Below are 24,145 nucleotides of genomic sequence, written 5' to 3' on the forward strand. Positions count from 1 at the left end.
CATTGTACAAAAGGTATACTTGATTCTTTCCCTTTTATTTGGAAAGAAGAGGGTATAAAATACTTAGGTATTTGGTTGAATAAAACACTCGAAGAGACAATGAGAATAAATGAAAAAATGTTATTACAAAAAGTAACAAAGTTATGTGAGCAATGGAATCCTTTACATTTGTCATGGTGGGGAAGAGTTCAAACTGTTAAAATGATGATTTTGCCTGTAGTTTGCTATCAATTGGAAATGATACCAGTGTTTTTTCAGGGGTCTTTTTATAAAAAATTAAATAGTATTCTAGTTAAATTTATTTGGCTGGGTAAAATTGCAAGAGTGGCTCTAGTGTCTTTGCAAAGACTAATTGAGGAGGGTGGGGTAAATTTTCCCAATTTTTATAGGTATCATCAGGCCTATATCATGCGCCAAGGTATGTATTGGGTCCTCCCAGAGCTTTTGGAACAACTACCAGAATGGTTACGGGTGGAGAGATCACTTATTTTTCCACTTAGGCTTGATCTTCTGCTTGGTATAAAAGTGCCTAGAATACGTAAAGACAATAAAGTATTAATGGATACTTGGAAAACATTACGATTTGTAGATAAATTAACTAGTGATTCTATTTTAAAATCGAAACAACAGACTATTTGGGTAAACTCCAAGATACAAATAGGCGGGTTTAAGGTTGTCTGGAAGGATTGGATTAAAGCAGGTATAAGATCTTTAACTGAAGTAGTTGATAATGGTAAGCTGCTTGATTTTTCACAATTGCAACATAAATATGGTCTGAATAAAAAACAAAGTTATAAGTGGTTGCAATTGAAGCAGGCTATTCAGGTGGGGTTCCCTGAATGGAAATCTTTAAATGATCGTTACAGCTTAGAATTCTTATGTTTCCAGGCAGATTTTCTGGGACACCAGGCCGCAAAGTGGTATAAAATTATATCTAATTATATGAATAAGAAACCAAAAAATGGATTAAGAGATATTTGGAGCATTGAGATTAAGCATCAAATTAATGCATCTCAATGGCCACGTATTTGGTCTTGGAGAATTAAAGGTACGATGTCGGCATCTATTAGGCAAACATGGTTTTTTTTGTTGCATAGAGCATTCTGGACCCCTACTAGATTACAAAAATTAGATTGCTCTAAGTCTAATAGATGTTGGCATTGTAAAATTGAAATTGGAACTTTAGACCATCTTTTATTTTATTGTCCATGTATTCAGGCATTTTGGATATCAATATGGGATCAGGTTAATATGTTGATGGAAAATCATGTAGCATTATCCTACGACACAGTGGTTTTTGGAATGTGTATGAGGGCCAAAAGTCAGATATCTGCAGCAAACAACAAATTATTGATGATTCTTACTGGAGTGGGAATTCAACAAATAACGACTAATTGGAAAGACTATTCTAGATTGAATTGTAGTTTTTGGTGGAACTCAGTTTGTCATGTGTATAAGATGGAAAGATTTCTTGCAGTACAGAGGGAATATTTTAAAAGGTTTAAAGAGGTGTGGAGGCCATTAATTGAATATTGTAATGATTAAGGATTATTCTTTTTCCTTAAGGGATAATTTGTAAAAGTGGGGGGGAGGGAGAGTCTAAGTATGTATATGTTTGGGTAAAATATTTTGTTGATATGGGAGGGGATGGGAGGTGGGTGGAGGGAATTAAAACATGTGTAATTATATTGATTAAGAATGTCAAGTGAGTGATGTGAATTATTTGTAATAATATTGTACACTTGTTGAAAGAAATAAAAAGGAATAAAGATGAAAAAAAAAAGAACATTTAATTTTTTGGGTTCCTACCTATTTTGATGACTCTTTCTTCTTTTCCAAACCTCCGTACGGCAGTGATATAAAGATCTCTGTTTTTATCGATGAATGCAATTTTTCTTTCATTGGCAAATCCTTTTTGATCCAAGGCTATCTCTACAATTTCAATCTAAAGTACACAAAGAATACTGATTATTATAAACAATATGATTAAAAATAAGAAATTAAACTAACACATACAATATGCATTATAATTAACCAAATATTTTATCGTGTACTTCATTAATACAGTAGATTACAGGACCCAAGGCAAAATGGATTCACTAAAGGTAGGTCTTATTAGACAAATCTGATTAATTTTTTTTGACTGGGTGACCAGATAATTGAATAGAGGGAGTGCACTAGATGTGAGGTATTTAGATTTTAGCAAAGCTTCTGACATTGTTCCACATAGGCGTCTAATAAATAAACTGAGTGCCCTCAAAATGGCCTCCAAAGTGACAGACTGGGTCAGCAATTGGTTGAGTGGAAGGCAACAGAGGGTAGTGGCCAATAGAGATCCCTCTGAGGAAAGGGATGTTACCAGTGGTGTGCCTCAAGTTTCGGCTCTTGGGCCTCTTCTTTTTAATATTTTTGTAAGCAATACTTTGGAGGAAAGGCGGGAGAGGGGAGATATGATAGAGATGTTTAAATATCTACATGGCATAAAAGCGCATGAGGCAAATCTTTTTCATTTGAAATGAAGCTCTGGAATGAGAAGGCATAGGATGAAGTTAAGAGATGAAAGGCTCAGGAGTAATCTAAGGAAATACTTTTTTACAGAAAGGGTGGTAGATGTCTGGAATAGTCTCCCTGTAGAGGTGATGGAGACAAAGACTGTGTCTGAATTCAAGAAAGCATGGGAAAGGCACGTGGGATTTCATAGGGAGAAGAGGAGATAGTGGATGCTGTAGATGGGCAGACTCGATGGGTCATTTGGCCTTCATGTTTCTATGCTATACCCAATACAAAAATCCCCCCAAAAACTGCTGTGATACTTAAAAGATAATCCAATAGACAATTAGACAGTGGTGCCCCACTGTATTTCAAAGGGTCATGATTTTTATGATTTATCCTGGTTCGTCATTTAACAGACCCCATGGGACTATGAGGAAGACAAAGTTGCTCGCATACAGCTCTGTGAACAATTTTGGATTTTTCATTTTAACACCGTGCAGCCCCATGGTCTCAATGACAGTGTGGAGTGGAATACTATATACTATGATTGGGTCTTCATTTTACTTTTGATTGGTCGGTTTTCTCATGATGCCATTCTGCTACGTCGTAAAGCCCAGAGTGCGTGCCTCCTGGATAGTTCCTCCTCGTCCTCTCAGCTGGCTTGGCTTGTCCATTCACTGCTAATCCTTACTACGCGGATTTCTCTCCCTGCCTCAGCGCGGTTCCGGGTTCCTGAAGAAGGGATTATCTGTCTCCGAAACCTGGCCTGGTTGAACCTATTGAATGTATCTACCGTTGGCAATTCAGGATGTCTTCTGACTTTTGTTTCCTGTGGGACTATGGATTGAATTTACTATCAAGCTAAGTTTTGATTTCATTTTTGAGCGGGCTGGGGAGTTCTTGCAGCGGGTTCTTTCGCTTGCTATAGCACCTGTGTGTGGTAGAAAGTTTCACATTATTTGTGTTATTGCACTTTAATTTGAGTTAAGCACACATGAGGTGTCCAGTGATGGTTTGCGGGCAGGGACTATATTACCCTTGTCTTTTCTGGTAAGCGCTGGAGGTTCTTTCCTATCACTGTCTCTACACACTGAGGACACCCCGTTATCTACAAAATTTAAATTCAAAGTAAATTAAATCAGTTTTATCACGGTTATTTATAGAACCTAGGTGCGGTAGCAAGCGCCATTTCCACCCCTTTGAGAACTCATTGTGACTACTACTGCTTATTGGATTATCTACGCTATACCCAGCAAAATTACGAATTATGTGGAAAGGCGAACCTATTTACTTTCTGAGTTTTTGCAGTTATAGTTTCCTGATGACCTGCCATTTCAACGCTGTTTGTGACAACCACAAGCTCAAGGATATGTGATATCTGGTACACAGCAAGCCCTTTGTCAACAGAATAAGGAGATGACTACAAACATCATGGTGCTTTTGCCAAAGATGATCTCCAATCAGACACTACATGATCATTCCTGTTCTCCGTTTAGTATTCATCTCATTTTTTCTTAAACATTTGTATGAGCTATGTCAAGGCTAAGTGTGATTCTATAAAAGGTACATATATGTACCTTGTAGAATTGCACTAAGTGCCGTTCTAGTTTACACTGGTACCTCACCTTGGTACATCTGCCCCAGTTCTGTATGCTTCTTTTTTAAAAATATTTTTAAATTTCATATACACTATCTTAGCACAGATAGCTAGGGGGAGGTCATTCCACAACTTTGAGGCTAAAAAGAAAAATGCAGCATAGTGTGTAGAGTCAGTGTGCCTACCTACGAGCATCTAAAAACTGCAATGCTCAAGTAGGAACATTGGAAGATTAGGTTTTTACTTCTTACCTTCAATAATCTTCTATCTGGTAGTCCCTGGAGGATTCTATATGCAAGGTATCCAATCCAGTCCCACAATCCAGGACTTGCAGAAATCCACACTTGTCTCACCATGTGCTCCTCCTCCTACTGATAGAAAGACAGAGCTCCCTGCAGTTACGTCAAAAAGCCAACCAACCATACTGGAACAATGCAACAACAAAGGAGGAGGCACAGGGAAACTCCCCTGAAACACAGATATGGTCTGTTCTGTTCTGCAAGACACAATAACATAATTAACAAACAGCCAACAGACAACAAAGAGAACAGTTAGGAACAATGTAGAACTAACCTGCTGTATACAATAAGCACCTACTAGAAATCTGCCATTGGTAACGATTATTCTCACATAAGAGTAAAATTCCCCCCAGGACCTATCTATTAGCTTGAAGATACTTTGGCGGGTAAGGAGATCTAAACAGAGGCAGAAAATAGGCAGGCAATTCATACAAAACTGCCTATAGTGAGAGGGTGGGTCATATAGAATCCTCCAGGGACTACCAGAAAGAAGATTATCGAAGGTAAGAACCTAATCTTCCATTCTGGTATATCCACTCCAGATTCTATACACAAGGTGATGTAATGTAATGTAATGTAATGTAATTTATTTCTTATATACCGCTACATCCGTTAGGTTCTAAGCGGTTTACAGAAAATATACATTAAGATTAGAAATAAGAAAGGTACTTGAAAAATTCCCTTACTGTCCCGAAGGCTCACAATCTAACTAAAGTACCTGGAGGGTAATAGAGAAGTGAAAAGTAGAGTTAGAGGAAAAATAAAAATAAAATAAACATTTTAACAAGACAGCATTGATCTAAATACTTTGGAAGGTAGAAGAGAGGAGAGAAAAGAATAGAAGCATGATGAAGTGATGAAGTGGAGCAAGTAAGTTTAGGAGGAGCGATTGACGTTTCCAGAAAGGGCTTCTTCAGGGAAGAGACTTGGCCGACAGTCCCAGGATGCCTATGTCTCCTCCCCTGAGATGTTCTCCCATCCATGCATTCCCTCCCAGACACACTGCCCGGGCCCCAGCCGCTCCAAGGAGGCTGCCCCAGATGAGGCCCACGGTGAATGCAGGATTCTCTCCTCTGCGGGAAAGCCGCCCGGAGCCGACAGTCGATCTTCTTAGCGGATTGCAGGGGGGGAATAGTTAACACTCTTGGTAGTATCGGGTCTGTGTGCTCTCGGTGGTTGTGGCTGGTCTCGTTGCTGCTTAGGTGTAATAGCAGTTGATCTCCACTGCTGCTGATATTTAAAAGCAGGCAGATTGATCTCTCCAATGGACTGCAGGGGGAGGAGTTCACACTCCTGGCAGGATCGGGTCTGTGGGTTCTTGGTGGTTGCAATGGCATCATCTAGGGAGGCCTTCAACATTGAGGTCCCAAAAGCGGCATCAGAATGAGCCATCACATCCACTCGGTAAAATCCGGTAAAGGTATGAAGAGAAGACCAAGTAGACACCCTACAAATTTTGTCTGCTCGAGCTTCTGCCCTCAATGCAGCAACTGTTCTAGTTGAGCAGACTTTGAGAGAAACCGGCGGCTGCTTGCTGCGGGCGATGTAAGTCGACAAAATGGCTATACAGATCCAACGGATGATAGAAGCCTTAGATGCCAGCCTACCTTGGCGAGGCTCGGCCATCAAGACAAAGAGATGATCCAAAAGGTGAAAATCGTTAGTTTTCTCCAAATAGTGAAGGAGTACTCTCTGCATGTCCAATCTCCACAAGATTTGATCAGTGACCCGTCAAATGCGTGCATGACAATTGTGACCCGACAAATGCGCAGACTGAATGGAAGGTGACCAGTCAAATGCGCCCTGACAAATGTGTGCATGATAAATGCACGCAGGGCCAAGCTCAGTTCAGTAACCCATCACATGTGCCCACTCCCTCCTCTCTCAAAAAAAGGCAGGAGGGATGCCCATTCACCCAGACATGGCAACAGAGTAGTAGGGCACCTTACAGGGCACTGCTGTGAACTTCACAAAAAGGGTGCCACATAAACATCTCACCACAACTCCCTAGCAGGTCATGGTGAGCCCCCTCAAACACCCCCAAAACCTACTATACCCACCTGTCTACAACCCCAATAGCCCTTATGACTGCAGGTGCCACCTATAAGGCAGTGCAGTAGGGTTTGTTTGTTTGTTTTTTTGGTGGACTCACATTTTCCATCATGAATGCAGTGGTTAGAATGGCTTATGGGCTTGGATCCTCCTATGGTTCACTAGCCCCTCCCCCTCCCCCCGACTACTTAAGCCACTTCTGTGCAGCTCTACTAGGCTTTCCTATGCCAGGTGCTGATGTTCTGGAAGCAGGTATGTACATTTTTATTCTGATTTTTATGGCAGTGGGGGGGGGGGGGCAGTGATCACTGGAGGAGTGTGTGGGGGTCTGTACTTTGTATCTGAAGTGGTTATCTGGTCACTTTGGATACCTTCTAGGCACTTAGACCTGTTTTTAGATCGCCAAAGTCACAATGTATACATTCCATCCAGGAAGCCTCATAAAACTTTCAATTATCCATGCAGTATGACTAAGTCTAGGTCGGCCCACATTCCGCCCTAACCACTCCTTGAAAAATGCCACTGAAAACTAACTTTTAATTGAAAAAAAATAAGAAAAAGATGCAGATCAGATCAGAAAAACTTCTGCACGGATCACCTGCAGAAATTGAAACTGCTGGGGCTGTCTCTCTCTCAGTAGTAGTAGGAGCACATGGTGAGAAAAGTGTGGATTTCTGCAAGTACTGGATTGCAGGAATGGACTGCACACCTTGCATTTAGAATCCAGAAGGGATATATCAGAAATGGAATTGTAAGGAAAAATACCAAAATGATATGCTCTGTGTGTTTTAGTTCAGAAAAAAACAAATTAAAACTACACACTGGTTTTAAACCCAAAATATATACTGTATTGTGACTTTCAATTTTATGTATGACATTACCTTATGAGCAAGAGGTTTCCCATCTCCCACTGGTTTCCCTGTCAGTGCTTCAAAGAGGTAAATAACTGCAGGAAAGGATGAAAGTTTTTAAAGTATATATACTAGGGCTGCACATCGATAAAAAATTTTAATCACACAATTAGTCTTAATTATTTTCATTTCCCCCAATCATATTTATTACATTTGCAAGAAAATACAGAAGTACAATACAGCACAGAAGTAAAGCTGTCAGCGAGAACAAGACACTCAACCAGAACAGTAGCACAAAGATCATTAATCATAATTAAAATTTTTAATCATGCAATTAATCGCATAAAGCACCCCTCACATTTCTACCTGTATAGTGCAATATATACATAGCTGATATAAATTCTCAAAACTGACACATTTCAACTCAGTTGTCCCACAGAAAGGCGATATTTCAAATCCCATTACCCCCCTTAATAAACTAAAAATAAAATCATTTATCTTACCTTTCCTACTGTTTTTATTGACTTTGATTTATTTTTATGTGATAAATAAACTTGAGAGACTTCAGGTTCATCAATTCCACTTTGCTGGATTTTGTTTGCTGGTTGTCATTTTGTGGTTTCTCGATTTTATCTTTCTAATCATCTCATTCTGCATCTTTGGTTCTGCTTCCCTTTGCTCTTATTCACTTTTTCTTTTTTTCTATCCTATATCCATCTTTCATGATCAACTTTTCTTCCTCCTTTTCAGATCTGTCTAGTTTCCATCTCTTCCCTTCCCTGCCATTCATGGATACCATCATCTCCCTCTCCTTCCTTTCCTTGGGTATCCTCTCTTCCCTTCCCTCCCTCTACTCACCACTCTGTGCTCACCATTTCTCTCCTTCCCTCATGTCACCATTTCCCTTGTTTTTCCATCCCTATTTCCAGAATCTAGCCCTCTCAAATATCACCCTCTCTCCCCATCTGCATCTCTTTCTCCCAGCAAATTCTCCTGTGATCCTACCCTCTCTCTCTCCTCCCTCCCTCTATGGTTACATCCCCCTCTCTCTCTCCTTCCTCCCCTCCTTGGTTGGTCTCCCTCTCTTTCTCCTCCTTCCCTGGTTGAGTCTCCCTCTCTCTCTCCTTCCTCCCTCCTGGTTGGGACTCCCTTTCTCCTTCCCTCCCTCCATGGTTAGATCTTTCTCTTTTTCCCTCCTTCTTTCCATGTTTGGTTCTGTCTCCCTCCCTTGGTAGTTGGGTATGTCTCTCTACTTCCTCTTTCCCTCCCTCTCCCTAACCCTGTGGTTGGGTCTCTGTCTCTCTCTCTTTCCCTCCCTCCTCCCCCTTGGTTGGTTGCTCTTCTTCCCTCCCAGTAACCTTTTTTAGCCTGCCGGCAGTGCTAGCAATTAAAGCAGAGCACAGCCAGCAAGCTCACTTGCTCCACAGCCTCTCGTGGTCTCTTCAGTCCCTGCTTACACTGGAACAGCTGATGTAACTTCCTGTTCTAGTGTAGTAGGGACTGAAGAGACTAAGAGAGACTGGAGCCGGTGAGCTTACTGATAGTGCTCGGCTTTAATCGCTAGCACTGTCGAAAAGCTATAAAAAGTTAGTGGAAGGGAGGGGCTATAGTGGACAGGTGGCAGCTGAAAGAATGCCATTTTCTTCAAATTATCAAGCAGTGAAGCAGAAGAATCTGTATGACCAATTCACATAATTTGATATCTGAAGAAGGGGATCTACGTAAACTTGAAAGCTCAAATACAATTTAAAAAGCATAGTTGCTGATCATGTAACGAGGGATCACCATGGACAGCAGGATCCTACAGCCATAAGTGATGAGTATAGAGTTTCCCTGGGAGGGAACCAAAGAGTGCTGCAGTTGAGGATAAAAATGAATTCCCCCACGCCCCAATAGTATTGAAACAGGTAGAATGACTTGTCTAGGGGTGAACTCTGAGAAATGTCAGAGGCTGAGTGAAAGAGCATTTTTACCTTTCTTTCTCTTTCCTTTCATTAACAGAAGTCAGTATTTATACATCACTCAGAAGGTATTCAATGGGAATTATAGTAAAAAAAATTAATAAATTTTAAACCTGATGTTAGCAATGAAGTAACCAGTTGGTGCGCACTCCCAGAACTTAGAAGCTGCAAAGAAGCTTCTGAGCATACTCCAGATTTTTCAGCCTCATTACATACCTGTCACCTCAGTTAGCATAATGCAACCCAGTCTTCACCCAGCTACCAATAAGGGAAAATTCTCTTATATGGCATACTGATCCTTCTTGGTGTAGCTCAGGGAGAACTGGGTGCTGCCATTTTCAAAGATGGCGGCACCAGCAAATGGGCATTGCTCATGCTTTACTTAGGGTACATTCTAGGTAGGAGTCAGAGGGGAACTGGGAAAGGGATTAGGTGGGTGGGTATGCCATTAGACCCTAGGGATTACTTTCTTAAAATAGTTGAAAGGAGTCAAGGGTCAGGTGGAGGTATGCCCTAGGGATTATTTATTTAAAGTAGTATGAAGGGGTTTGGAGAGATGCCCTTGACATTGGTGAATTTATTTTTTATTAAGCAGGTGGGAGGACAGTGGTGATTGGGTTGGTAGGGTGAGAGGTGCATCTAGACACAAGGGATTGAAGATTTGATTCAGGGAAGGAGGGGGGCCGATTCAGATCCTATGCACCAATGTTGAAGCTGAGGCAATACACTAAGCAAGAATTTAAGGTAGATTCTCATCAATTTTCCTATTGAGCTTCTTCTCAAAGATTGCTAATGCCATCACAGAGTGAGAAGTAAGTCAGGCCATATCCTCCTGAGCTACCTGAGATATATCAGTGGCCTGGTTTTGGATACTTAGAGGCTGGTACAACCCCTCTGACAAAGGAAATTGAACAAACTTCAGTCAATGCTTCAAGGTTCAGGACCACTACCACTATGCTCCTGATACAGTTCTCTAGTGGAGCTGTAAGATGCTTCTAGGCCTACACTTGAATGGAGCTCAACATTGAGTGTTCTCAGTGAGAATGAATGCTTCCTCTTTTTCAAGTGGGATTTAGTCATAATCTACTCCCAGTGGCCTTTATCAACCCAAAGTTGAGAGTGACTGATGTACTCTTAATATCAATGCATTGTCAGCATCCTGAGCAGCTTGTGGATACCTTGTGATTGATGCAGTTGTCAATGGATTCGATTTAGAAGCACCAAAAATTTTTTTACACTGATTTTACACTTTATCATGAGAGCACACCTGTTTGCAATCAGGCCGGTAGCACTGCAAGAACCAGTTGCTGGTATCTGCATAAAATATGGTCTTGCCACATTAAGCATATTTTTTAAAACTGCTAGGTGTCTTTTATTTGGGACAAATTGCCAAAAAAGATAGCAATAGCAAAATCAGATGGAACAATCTTATCCAACTAAGTCGCTGAGCACTCACCTAAAAGGATGATAGAAAGCAAATGCATAAAAATTAAGGACACTTTAAAGTGACCAAAAATCCTAACTAAAAGAAAAAGAAGAGGTTAGCAATGCAAAAAGAATTCTGGTGAAAGAAAGAGAGGGAGTTGCATCTTATCAGCTCAGCAGAAAAATAAAGACTAAGGAAGTGAGAAATCACATGCATGAATGGTGTTGCCTCTTAAAGGCTTCAGCAATGTTTTCTTACCTGACCAGGCTATCTGTGCAGGCTCCATAGGATAGGGTTACCAGATTTGGTAAGTCAAATAGGAGGACACCTGATCTCAACCCCACCCATTCCCCACCCTCGGCCCATCCACAGTGCCCTGCCCCACTCATCTCCCCCTAATTTCACCTCTAAACTCCCCCCACCCCCATAGTGTAGCCTCTCTCTCTCCAACCCACTAGGCCACCCCACATACCTCCTCTGGCACTGCTATTTCAAAACTTCAGGCAGCCAGCAGCATTGGCGAGTGTTCCTGCTGCCATCAGCCTGCTCTGGAAACCTTCACTCTGCAGCACTTCCTGTTCCTGTGTAGAACAGCGCTGCAGAGTGAAGGCTTCCAGGACAGACCGACGGCAGTGGGATCACTTGTTAATGCTGGTGACTGCACAAAGTTTTGAAATTGCAGTGCCGGAGGGAGTACATAGGGACAGGGAAGACTCAAGAGAGCCATCCCCAACTTTGTGGTGGCTGAACTGGAGAGAGTGAGTCCAAAACCCAGAAAAACTCCTTCCAGTCCAGGAAAGTATCCAGATACCCAGACAGTCCTCTAAAATCCAAACATCTGGTAACCCTACCTTAGGATGACATCTCTGCATTGAGAGGACGATACCCTGCTTTTCCTTGAAGAAAGGAGGAAAAGCTAGTGGAAGTTTTTTTTGTTTCTGTAGCTAATATCTTGCTAGCTGGAGACAGATCAAATACCCAGTCCCTCCCAAAGAACCAACCTGCTTAAATTTACTTCTTTGGAAGCTTATCACCCAAAGGTGTCCAGCACCTACAAGAGGTCTTCTCTTCTGAGCAGCCAACAAAGACATCAGTAGGAGGGGTGGGGCCAATATGCAAAGGTCAGGAATTTCCTTCAACTTGAGAAAGCCTGATGACAAATTTCTCATGGATGGCTCCAGCAGTTATCAAGAGATGTTGCTTCCTCACATACATATATTTCATAAGTACGGAACAGAAATTATTTTTTCTTAAATCAACCCCTATAACTTTTTAGAGTCATTGACTATCAACAATTAAATTGTATAACATACGTTTTTCGTCAGCTTTATCCTTTATTGTGATGGTATCATTACTCAGTGATACAGTCTGAGCATTTAAAATGTCTGTTCTTATTCCTGGAAGCTTTGGAGAAGAAATAAGTCGTCCTTCATAGGAATATAAAAAGACACCTCCACTGCCTACTAAAAGAAAATGCCTGGAAAAGAAAGTTTCAGAGCACTTGTGAAGTTAGAAGTATAACATTTTGTTTGGTGAATAGTCTTATTCAGCAGAGATAAAGCCTATATAATATTTGCTATACTGTAAATTATATTCATGTGCTGATATTTATATACTGTATACATATATTTTTGGTCTGGAAATTTCTTCTTGTTCCTTTCCAACTCAGTCTGAACTTGTTTCTAGTAACCTAAGCCACCATTTTATATCCTCTGTCCTCATCTAGCAAGCACAAACAAGGTTCCTTCAGGAATCCAGTACATTTGCAACTTTAGTCTGGCCACTAGGTGTAAATACTATATATTGGCTAAGACTCCTTTCCCCTATAACCTTCCATAATATTCCCAGTCAGCGTGAATAGCAGATACTAGACTAGCAGTACATGATATTACTACCGAGTAGAGCAGTGGTTCCCAACCCTGTCCTGGAGGAACACCAGGCCAATTGGGTTTTCAGGCTAGCCCTAATGAATATGCATGAAGCAAATTTGCATGCCTATCACTTCCATCATAAGCAAATCTCTCTCATGCATATTCATTAGGGCTAGCCTGAAAACCCGATTGGCCTGGTGTTCCTCCAGGACAGGGTTGGGAATCACTGGAGTAGAGAATGATGTGGGGAAAAGATTTGTCCCCAAACCCACCCTGTCCTCTTGAGCTCCGTCCTCAGTTTCCATACAAGCCTCAAACAGGTATGATTTAGTATATTTGTCTTTTTGTTAATGTATAAAAGGGAACAACATTCTTTACAACTATGAAGCGCCTAGCCTATACCAACACAATCTGTACTTTAACTGTTCTGATTTTTTAACCTATGAATGAACAACAAATCATCCACTATCTCTGGATTCAGTCTAGCTCTCCTTTCTTCCACAGTCCTTCCTGCAATAGAGAATGTCTTTGCTGAAGATGTGCTGGTAGCTGGATCGCACAGGATCCCCCATGTAATTTTTGCTTCTTTTGGCAGCTCTGTTGTTTATTTTTCCAAAATGTCAAAACATTATCATCGGCATAAGTTGAACATAAATAAACTATCCATCTCACTAACAACAGCCTTCTGAGGAAACTAACGGTTGCATCCATTTTCATTATTTTGAAGGGGCCTGGCCCTGGGAGCTCTTCCAGTGATGCTCTCTGGAAATGTGGAGAATCCTGATATGTTGAACTTCAGCCTTCCATTTTGAGGTGTTGGTACAACCTCCTCAAATCACAAAAACAAAACCAATATCTCCCCTCTCCCCCCCCTCACAAATATCCCCTCCACTATCGAGAAAACTAAAGTCAAATTACTACAGAATACTACATAGAAAAATCAAGCTAACAGAATACTTCAGTCACACATGGCAGGAAGAGTGTTAGGCGAGAGCAACTAGGGCAAGTGCCCCCTGGTCAGAGAGAGCCCTAAGCCAGCTGGAAGCTTAAGAAGCACAGCCTGGCTTTGCAGTCCCCAGTTATGTCTAACACCAGCTCTAGCAGGATACATATTTCAAATCTGATATATTCTAAACACAAAATAAAATTATTTTTTTCTTCATTTTGTTGTCTTATTATTTTATTCTTCAAATCATGTTGGTCTCAGGCGCTGGTCTCTGTTTTCTTTAGTCTTCTCTTATCTTACTTGTCAGAGTATCCTGACCATTTGCCATTTCTTCTTTCTCCATGCTCACCATCCTTCTTCTTTCTCTGTGTATGTATAGTTCCCCATGTCCAGCATCTCCTTTCTCTATATCTCCTATACATCCCTTTCTAGTATTTCCACTGTGCCCATCTCCCTTGCCTTCATCATCCCACCATTCTATGATCCCCTCCCCCTGTATACAGGGAGTGGGGGGGGAGGGGAGAGAGAGATCCAGGGTGCATCTCTCCTACTCCCTCTAAAGCCACATCCAACATTTCTCCCTCTCTCATCCCCCGGATCACATGCAGCATTTTCCCCATTGCCCAACAGCCTCATGCCCAACATTTCTCCTATCATCCCTCTCCAGCACCATGCTATACCTCTCTCTCCATCACTATGTTCAACATTCATCCCTCTTGCATCTCCTTTAATCTGTTCCCTCTCCACCACCATATCCAACATTCCTCTCTCTCATCCTTCTCTTCCCCATGTATCCCTAGCTTACTCCTCTCTCTTTCTATGCCCAACAATTTTCCTCTTTCTTCCTTTCCCCATGTGCACCATCTACTTCCCTCTCACTTACCCACTCATACCAAACAATTCTCCCTTTCTATTCCCTCCCTTGTGTTCCAAGTTCATGCCTCCTCCCTGCCTTCTGTGTCCTGAGTTCGAGTGCCCCTCCCATGTCCCAATGCGCTCCTTCCCCCCCTCCTTTCTCCCTTTGTCCCACATTATCCCTTCTCTCCCTTACTTGTCGAGAATGTGGTATAAAGATAGACATAGTGGCGGTCTGGACGATGAAACGCTTGGACGTACAGATAGACGATTTTTGAAAAAAAAATTTTAGACGTACTTTTTGAGAATGGACATATTGCCGCTGCCGACTTTGAGCGACTAGCACCCTACATCCAAATCGGACTTAGGCATTTTTTTTTTATTATGACCCTCCATGTCATATACAATATACTATGTTGACTCTTTCAATAATCTGTTTAATTTTATACTGTAGTTATTTGATTTTTATGTTCGAGTATTTATCATTATTGTTATTAATGTTTGTTTTTTAATTATATATGTTCAAATTAACAGCTCTATCCTTGATGCAACCTGTTGAGGTGAAATGTGGCCATGCTGGGTATTTTATTTGCATACATTATACTTTTCTACTATTTATAGATATGCTTTGTGTTGTCCATCCACAGTGAATATCCATGACTAAACAAAGTGTATTAAAATTAAACCAACACATTACCTTTCAGACTGCAGAATTAAACTAACAGTTCCTTCTCTGAGGTCAAAGATAAGTGGAGTATTCCAGTTCTTTGTGCTAAAAAAAAGTATATGTGAAATGTAAAATATACATGGTAAATTCATGGTTCTCTAACTATAGTAAACTGTTCTCTATAACAATTAGGGCTCCTTTTGCTAAGGTGCACTAGCGTTGTTAGCGTGCGCTAAAGATTAGCACGGCTAACCATGCGCCAAATGAAAAATACTAACGCCAGCTCTAAGGCGGCATTAGCTAAGAGCACGTTAAAACACTTAGCGCACCTTTGTAAAAGGAGCCCTTAGTAAACTGGAAAAGTGGGATCTTTGGCTTTACTGTATGAACTCTTGTCTTTAGCCCATTTGCCACCTTCAGAAAGATATGTTCCATGATGCACTTTTTTGTCTGACTTCTATTACTGAGCAGCCTATAATTTTAACATTATTAAGCTAAGTCATCTTTCAATAAATGCAAAGGAATTTCAGTTTTGGGAATTACAACATTCTGGCAACCAAGGTAGACTGAATATTCTAAAATTTAAACATTCTGAATTAATTCTTTGTAAGTATAGGGGACCTATTTCAAAAGCAGCTTTAGTGCATGCATTGCAGATATACAGTATTAAGTCCTTATAGGGGAAATTTTGAATAGCCTGCGTTATTTGCAACATACATGGGTAGTTTAAACCAGATGTATTTCAATCAGTTTTAAAAGGGAAATATGTATTATTCCCCTTTGAAAATTAGCAGCCGCACAGTATGGATATAATTTTATAACAGGACACCAATGTGGACAAACCAAAGAGAAACCTATATGCTTTTATAAAATAGCCACTCACAACTATTCAAAGAGGCAAATTTTTGTACACCAATTTATATGTGCTCTGAAGAACACATTTGTGCATTTTACAAATTATGCACATACATTATCCTGTTCCACCCAAATTATGACCCTGCAAATACCTATACACAGCCTGTATATAAAATACACCATCTTTTCAGTGCACGCACTTAGAAATGGATATGCGGCCTGAAATTTTAAAAAGCCTTTTTCATCTTCTATAAATCTATAACAAGCTGTACACACAGAAGTAGCTTTAAAAAATTACTCCTTATGTATGCCTGCATCTTGTGTACCTGCTAAAATGTTTTGTGCGGGCATCCAAGCAGAAAAATAGAGCATGTACTGTACTTTTGAAAATATCCAGAGTGCACACCATTTGATTCCTCTCATCCTAAATACCATAGACACTCAAATATAAACCGAGATTTGTCGGTCAAAAAAATAACCCATAAATGGGAGTCTCAGTTTATCTAATCTAATAATTAATTTCTATATCACATAACCAAGAAGTTCAATGCGGTTTACATAAATTTTAAAAATACAATACAAAAGGATCAGATTGATTAATGGGAGTCTCAGTTTATCTAATCTAATAATTAATTTCTATATCACATAACCAAGAAGTTCAATGCGGTTTACATAAATTTTAAAAATACAATACAAAAGGATCAGATTGATTAAATACTAAACAGATGAATTTTCATTTGCTTTCTAAAATCATAATAAGGCTTAGAAAAAAATAACAGAGGTTTTAGTTCCCTGTCCCAAAGAGCCGCTTGGTAAGCAAGCAGATGATGATGAAATATTTTATATCGATATCCTTTAGTTGAAGGAAAGCTAAACAAGCCTCCTAAAGTTCCATTCCTACCACACTCCCTCCCACTAGTGCCCCTTCTCTGTCGCTATCAGCCATCCCTGAACTGGGAGACTTTCCACCATCAGTTCCCCTCCAACACGAAAAGGCAACGTTCCCCCTCCCTCCCCAAACAAACACAACCAACTCCCCTCCCAGACCCAGCGGAAGGACTCCAGGTCTATTTTGCTTCCCTAGTTGTCTTGCGGCATATTGGGGCAGTAGCGATTCTCATTTGCTCCTGCCCATGCTCGCCATTGTAAAAATGGCTGCTGAGACTTCCAAAGGAGAGAGCATTGATAGGAGCAAATGGGAATTGCTGCTACCCCAATGAGCCACTAGACCATCAGGGAAGCAAGGTACAGTAGGAGTGGGGTCTTTCCATTGGGTATGGGAGGGGAGTTGGTCATGTCTGTTTGGAGAAAGAGGAGAAATGCTGCTGTTTTGTATTGGGGGGGGCGCTGACAGGGGGAGAAGTTTCTCGGTTCGGGGGGCACTGATGGCGATGGTGTTGGGAAAATTCTGCTAGTGGGGGTGGGAGGGTGGCTGGCTGATAGCAGTGGTGGAGGAGGGAAGGAGGGTGGTAAGTATGCCTGACAGCAAAAAAGTTGGAATGGGAGTAATGGTGAAATATAAACCCTCAGTTTGTATTCAAGTTACCATTTTTCCCTAAAAAGGGTGTGTGAAAATGGTATCTCAGTTTTATTCAGATGGGTTAATACTATCGTATATACGGTACATGGCAGGAATACTACTCTTTAACCTAGCTTAAAGTACATGTTATATAAAAGCCGACATGTGTATTTTAAGGGCTAAATTCTATATATGAGACCCCAAAAAAGCACTATTCTATAAGCCAGGCTTACAGTGAGGCGCAGTTTATAGGCATTTGGGCCTAGGAACCATGACTAAATTTAAGCACAACCACTTGCACCAAGGTAAACGTGGTGCAAATGCCTAAGCCTAAATTTAGGGTCCTGTATCCCTAACGGACTAGGTCCTTTAAGGCTCTTATGTGGATGATTTATTTTTACGTGGCTGGAATCATTTTATGTGGATGATTTCAGTGTACCTTTGGAACTTTGACACTTTCAAATAAAATCCATTTAGGAACATCGTCACTCCACAGAGTTTTTTTGGTTTTCTCTGGTGGGGGAGGACAAGCAGGGCTGCGCCTGGTAGTCCTTCCCTTCTTCCTTCCCCATTGGTCTGAAGGCTCTCCCGTCTCACTTTTTAAATTTTAAGGGTATCCCAGGCATGGCAATGGTTCTCAAGCACTGCCAGAGCATCCTCAGCATTCTTCCTTTGTCGTGGCCTGCCTCCTCTATGACGCAACTTCTTGTTTCAAGTTCAGCGGGCTGCAATGGAGAAAGAATGCTCAGGAGGCCTGGCCAGCACTTAAGAACTATTGCCACGCTGGGAATGCTCTTAAATTTTACAAAGTAAGGTTGGGGGGGGGGGGGAGAGAGACCTTCTGACAGGAGGGAAGAAAGGAAAGACTTCCTACCTGCAGGTGCCCCCGGAGTTGCCCTGCTCAACCTCCCAATAAACAGAAATTCAAGATTGGGGAAATGAAGGGAGAGATGTTAGATGGGAGGACAGCTGGGATAAGAGATATAGTGAACCTAGAGGAAGTGTAGAAGGAGAGAGAAAGGGAAAAATGGTGAACCTAGAGGAGGTGTGGAAGGAGAGAGAAAGGTAGAAATAGTGAACCTGGGGATGGTGAGGAGGGAAGGAGGAGATAAAGAAGGGAGAGCTACTGGATGGGAGGGTAGTTAGGAAGACAAAGAGAGAGATGGTGGACCCTGTGGTAGTGGGGAGGGAGAGAGAAAGGGAGTTGGGTGGACCTGGGAGTGAGTGGGAAGGATGCTGGATAGAATGTTTAGGAAGAGAACAGGAGATATGGTGGACCCAGGGGTGGCGTGGAGGGTGAGATGCTGAATGGGAGGGCAATTGAGAAGAGAATGGGAAACATGGTGGACCAGGGGAGGTGGGGAAGAAGAGATGGTTGACCATGGGGTAGGGGGAGGGAAAGAGAAAGGAAGAGATATGGGCCCTGGAGTGGTGGGGGGAGGGAGAGAGAAAGGAAGAGATAGTGGACCTGGAAGTGGGCAGGAGGCAGAGAGAAAGGAAGAGATTGTGGATCTGGGGATGGGTGGGAAGGAGAAAGAAAGGAAGATTGTGGATCTGGGGATTGGCAGGAAAGAGAGAGAAAGGAAGTGACTGTGGATCTGGGGTAGGTGAGAGAGACAGAGAGAGAGAAAGGAAGAGACTGTGGATCTGGGGGTGGGTGGAAGAGAGAAAAAGAGTGTAGATCTGCAGGTGGGTGGGAGGGAAAGAAAAAGGAAGAGACTGTGGACCAGGGGTAGGGTGGGAAGGATGCTGGATGGGAGGATAGTTGGAAAGAGAATGGTAGAGATAATGGGGTGGTGGAAAGGGAGAGGTGTTGTATGGGAGGGTAGTTAAGAAGAGAAAGGGAGAGATAGTGGACCTAGCGGAGGTGGGGAGGAAAAAGAAAAAGAAGGAGAAGGGCAAGATGCTGGATGGGTTCTGCAAACACAGGGAAGCAGCACCAGAGTCAGGGAAACACAGGGAAGCAGCACCAGAGTCAGGGAATGAGAAAATTAGAAATAAAATCACTAGACAACAAGGGTAAGATAAATGATTTTATATTTACGAGGGGGTGCTGAAAAGATCTCAGCCCAACCAACTTCCTAAATTCTGAGCATTGTTTTGCCACTGTAGCAGAAAAGTGTTATTTTATTTTGCAAAGTGACAATTTGCAGAATCGTAATGCTGCTTTGACATTATTTCAGATCATTGATTAAACCACGTCAATGAAAAGTGTGGAATTTTCAAGTGTGGAACTCTGAGCCATCATGACGTTCCTATTCCTGCAGAAGAAAACTCCAAAGGAAATCCATGAATGTTTGATGAAAACATTGAGTGACAAATGGCCATCATATTCCACAGTGATGAAGTGATGTGCAAATTTTCAGCATGGAGATTTTGAGACTGAAAATGCAGCAAGGTCTGGGAGGTCTCAAATGGTGTTAACTCCTGAAATTGTTGACCATGTCCATGACCTGATTTTGGCAGATCAGCCAACATCAGCTACAACAACTGCTGAGACACTACAGATATTCAGGGAATGTGTTGGGTGTATAACCCACTAGCTGCTGGGTATAACCAGGTGGGTGCCCAAATGTTTGAATGCTGACAAGAAACGATGTTGAATGGACACTTCCAAGTTGATTTTGCAGCATTTTCAGCTAGCTGGTGCCAACATTTTGGAATGACTAGTTATTGCTGATAAATCATGATTACACCACTATGATTCTGAGACAAAACAAGAGTCCATGCAATAGCAGCACTCAGGTTCTCCAAAACCAAGAAAATTCAAGACCCAAAAGTCAGCAGGAAAGGTCATGGCCACAGAGTTTTGGGATCAGGAAGGTGTTGTAATGACTGACTATCTTCCAAGGGACCAAATAGAAAGAATACTACTGTAACTTGCATTGAAAGAAAAAGGAGAGGGAAGCTGCGGAAAGGAGTTCTCTTTTTGCAAGACAATGCAGTTTCTCACAAGGTAGGCAAAATGATGGATGTTCTGATGCAGTTGGAGTTACAAGAGTTGGTGGGTATAGATAGAGGAAGAGAGCGTGACCAAGACCAGAAATGAGGTGGGAAGTGAGGAAGATATTCTTAGCCAGTGGAGAGAGGGAGAGAGAGATAGATGCCAGACTAAGAGGGCCAAGTAAGGAATTCAGGGTGCAAGCGAGAGAGGGGTAGGATTTAGAGGGAGACAGAACTGCAGTTGGAGTGAGAGAGGGAACTGAGGAGGTAGGAACCTGAGAGAGGAAAAGACAGGAAGGAATTTCAGGCCTCACAATAGAATTCTAAGCAAAACACTGCAAATAAACTTTACAGAATTTTAAAACATTGTGTGCAGAATTTTCAAAATTCTTGCGCAGAATTCTGCTAGGAGTAAATTTAGTAATTGAAATATGTCAGTTTTGAGTATTTATATCTGCTATCTCTATATTGCACTGTACAAGGAGTGCCTTTTAATTGAGATTAATAATACAATCAAAAATGGTCATCGAAGTACAGCCCTAATAATTACACGCATAAAGTAATAATAATAATAATAATTTATTTCTTATATACCGCTATACCGTGAAGTTCGAAGCGGTTTACAATAAAGATACATTTGACAGTACATGGGATAGAAACGGTTTACAATAAAGATACGTTTAGTAAGTACATGGGATGCAAGTGGTTTACATTAAAGTAATACCACCACCGATCTATTCATGAGGCCCTCTCCCCAATTTTTTTTTTTTTTTTTTAACTTGTGCCTAAATTTACATGCAGAACTTAAAACTTATAACTAATTCTAATTAGCATCAATGATTCCTGGTTAAAAGCCATTACTGCCAATAAGTTGCTTATTATCCAATTAAATTGCACGCACAATTTTTAGCACTTTTTATATAGGCCTCCTCTTACTAAACCACGCTAGTGTTTTTTAGCGCCGGGAGCCGCATTGAATGCTCCGCTATGAGTGGCTCCCAGCGCTAAAAACTGCTAGGACAGTTTAGTAAAAGGGGGGTCATAATTTAGTGGCAAGTGGATAAAGGAAGGCAATTTTCAACCAAGCTATTTTACCCAAGAAAATAGGTTTGAAAATGGTCCTCTTCATGCTCTTCATGTCCAATTCCTATTTATTTATTTTCAATTTAAAAGCACTATTCTTGGCTAAACACAAGACAGAAATTACACTTTTTTGAATATTAATTCAAAATATTTTAGCTTTAAAATGCATCTATCTACATTACAACTTTAAAATAAATGAGACTTATCAAGTGAAGAAAAACAAGCTTTTTACCTAAACACATAACACTGAAGAGAAGTGGAAACAACTAAATGTCCATAGTTTAAAGAGGCTTTTATGACTCGGTCCCGGAACTCTAGTAAATCCACTGCATCATTGATTACATTGCGAACCTATTGGGACAGAAGGGCAAGTTTTGAAATATATATATACATGTGGAGGGGCATAATCAAAAAAAGTCTAAGTCCCCTTTTGGCCTAAGTCCTTAAACGTTCAAAGCAGAAGCAGGGAAAGTGTCCATAACCAAAACAAACGTCCTTGTTTTGATTATGGCCTGCTTCTACTAAACGCCCAGATCACCACTACATCTACAAGTACACCCCCACGACGTCTACACGTTTTGCCCATAATGAACCAAAAAAACGCCTAAGCCCCAAACGTCCAACAGAAGGGCTTTTAGGCGAAGGAGGAGCCAGTCCTTTGCCTAAAAGCTGGATTCTGTAACCGGTGTCTGTCAAAAACAACACCAGTTACAGAACCCCCCCCCAACGATCCAGGCAGGAGGGTGCCCAAGCCCTCCTGCCATGTCGAACCATGACCCCCCCCCCGACAACATCAGGGCAAGAGGGAGCTCAAGCCCTCTTGCCCCGTCCAACTGCGACCCCCCCTGACAACATCGGGGCAAGAGGGAGCTCAAGCCCTCTTGCCCCGCGATCTTACCCCCCCCCCCTGCCGAGTACATGCAGGCCAGGAGGGAGCATAATGGAGCGGGTCGCGGTAGTTTGGGTAGAGGAGTGATGACATCGCGTTAGGGGAGATGAGGCATCTCTCCTGCCACGATGCTTGCAGTGGGTAGGTTGCCGGGCTGCTGAACTGATGACGCCAGCAGCCATCAGCTCAGCGGCCCCTTTTTCGGCACTTAGACCTGGTTTGACTTCGTCTAAGTCAAAAAGGTCTAAGTGCCGACTAGGCAACCTGTAAATGTTTTGGTTATACCTGTTGTACGCCTAGGTGTAGGTCGGCCCACCTCCCGCCCACTGCCCTTCCCCTCCTCTAAACACACTTCTTTTCTCTCTGTACGTCTAGAGGCAGGGGAAAGGCCTAAGCTGTTTTTAGATACGTCTAAAACCAGCTTTGGTTATGGGTACTTGGACGATCAGGCTTTTTGATCGTCCAAGTAGCCATTTAGGACACTTTTTAGACGTTGTTTTTTTTTGGATTATGAACCCCATAAGCTTTTGGTTTGAAAACTTAAAAGTTCATCTAGAGTTTAAAATGGTTATTTTTGGAAATTTGGCATTAAGAAAAATTGCTTACCTGTGACAGGTATAGTCAGAGGACTGCAAGATTATTAGTCTTTACAGACATCATCTAATCAAGTCCAAGTCCAAGGTTATGAAAGCTCCAAGAGCTTTCTAGACCAGTACACCATGCATATGCATGGCTTTCCGAGTCTTGTGTCATTATTCAGTGCCACCTTGGTTCCCAACTGAGGAAGCATGTGCCATGATGACTTTTGAGATCTAGTCAGAATTTTTTAAAATTAAATATTCCAACTATCTTTAGAGGTAAAAGCAGAGAACTTTACGAGTAGGATGTTTTACGTAATGGCACTGAGGCAGCATGAATTTGTGAAACGCTGGCCACCGTTGGTGTACCGATCAGTGAAGATAAGTGGAATATTTCCTCTATTATTTAATTTTCGTTGGCACATTACAGCACAGCATAAGACTATCACATAATGAAGGTTTTTTGCCAGTGAGGTGAACGCTCAACCACCTCTTTGAGCTGTTTTGGTGAGGTGGGAGGGCCCTTTCTGAGGCTTTTTCCTTCTTTTTTTGGATTGAGTTAGGTCTATGCTGTTCCAGTCTTACATTTTTGGACATCTTCACATTCAGTGTTGAAAGTGTTTACTCTATCATACATTGGTTTTTCATCACATCTGGGTTACCAGTGGCTATTTATTTAGGTACCTAGCATATGTGACACCCGGGGCCCATCATTTTTTGACACCCCCCCATCTGTATGAAAAACATGATTTTTAGTAACAATCCACACGTCACACATGAATATCTAGGAAAAGACAGCATCTTACATATTGCAGCGAGCAGTACATCAATAAACCCATTGTAAAACTAAACAAGCCAGACTAGTAGAGATCAATCCTACACAGTCAATCGTAACAGAAAACCATGTCTTTTCGAACACACAGAACACAGAAAACACCTTCGCCTAGTATGTAATCACAAACTAACTCCTCCCCTTTTACAAAACTGTAGTGTGGTTTTTAGCCACGGAGGTACAGCTCAGATGCCAACACTAAAAAACGCTCTACAGTTTTGTAAATGGGGAGATAGAATAAAAATACGTAGACATAGATTAAACTGAAGCACCAAGAAGCTGGACTCTGCATACAATGCAACATCACAGAAACAGCGATGCATCTTACCTAAAGCAAAAAATAAATAAATAAATAGAATTTTTTTCTACCTTGTCTTCTCTGGTTTCTGCTTTCCTTATCTTTTTGTCACTCTCTTCCTTTCATCCAC

At 41.5% G+C, this 24,145-nt stretch overlaps 1 protein-coding gene across 6 annotated transcripts in view; it reads right to left on the reverse strand.

Moving 5' to 3' along the window:
- Positions 1–24,145, reverse strand: part of IFT80 (intraflagellar transport 80) — a 166,646-nt gene that overhangs the window by 38,463 nt on the left and 104,038 nt on the right. For all 6 annotated transcript variants that reach the window (XR_004540679.1, XM_033959223.1, XM_033959221.1 and 3 more), the window contains 5 exons: positions 21,651–21,769; positions 15,049–15,123; positions 11,993–12,156; positions 7,323–7,387; positions 1,810–1,945 (listed from right to left, as the gene is read on the reverse strand). Coding sequence is in view for 5 of the 6 variants with exons in the window: in XM_033959223.1 (XP_033815114.1) it covers positions 1,810–1,945; positions 7,323–7,387; positions 11,993–12,156; positions 15,049–15,123; positions 21,651–21,769 (559 nt within the window). In the remaining variant the exon portion in view is untranslated. The remainder of the gene's footprint in view (positions 1–1,809; positions 1,946–7,322; positions 7,388–11,992; positions 12,157–15,048; positions 15,124–21,650; positions 21,770–24,145) is intronic.

This window comes from Geotrypetes seraphini, chromosome 9 (assembly GCF_902459505.1).
Source record: "Geotrypetes seraphini chromosome 9, aGeoSer1.1, whole genome shotgun sequence".
Classification (NCBI taxonomy): Eukaryota; Metazoa; Chordata; class Amphibia; order Gymnophiona; family Dermophiidae; genus Geotrypetes; species Geotrypetes seraphini.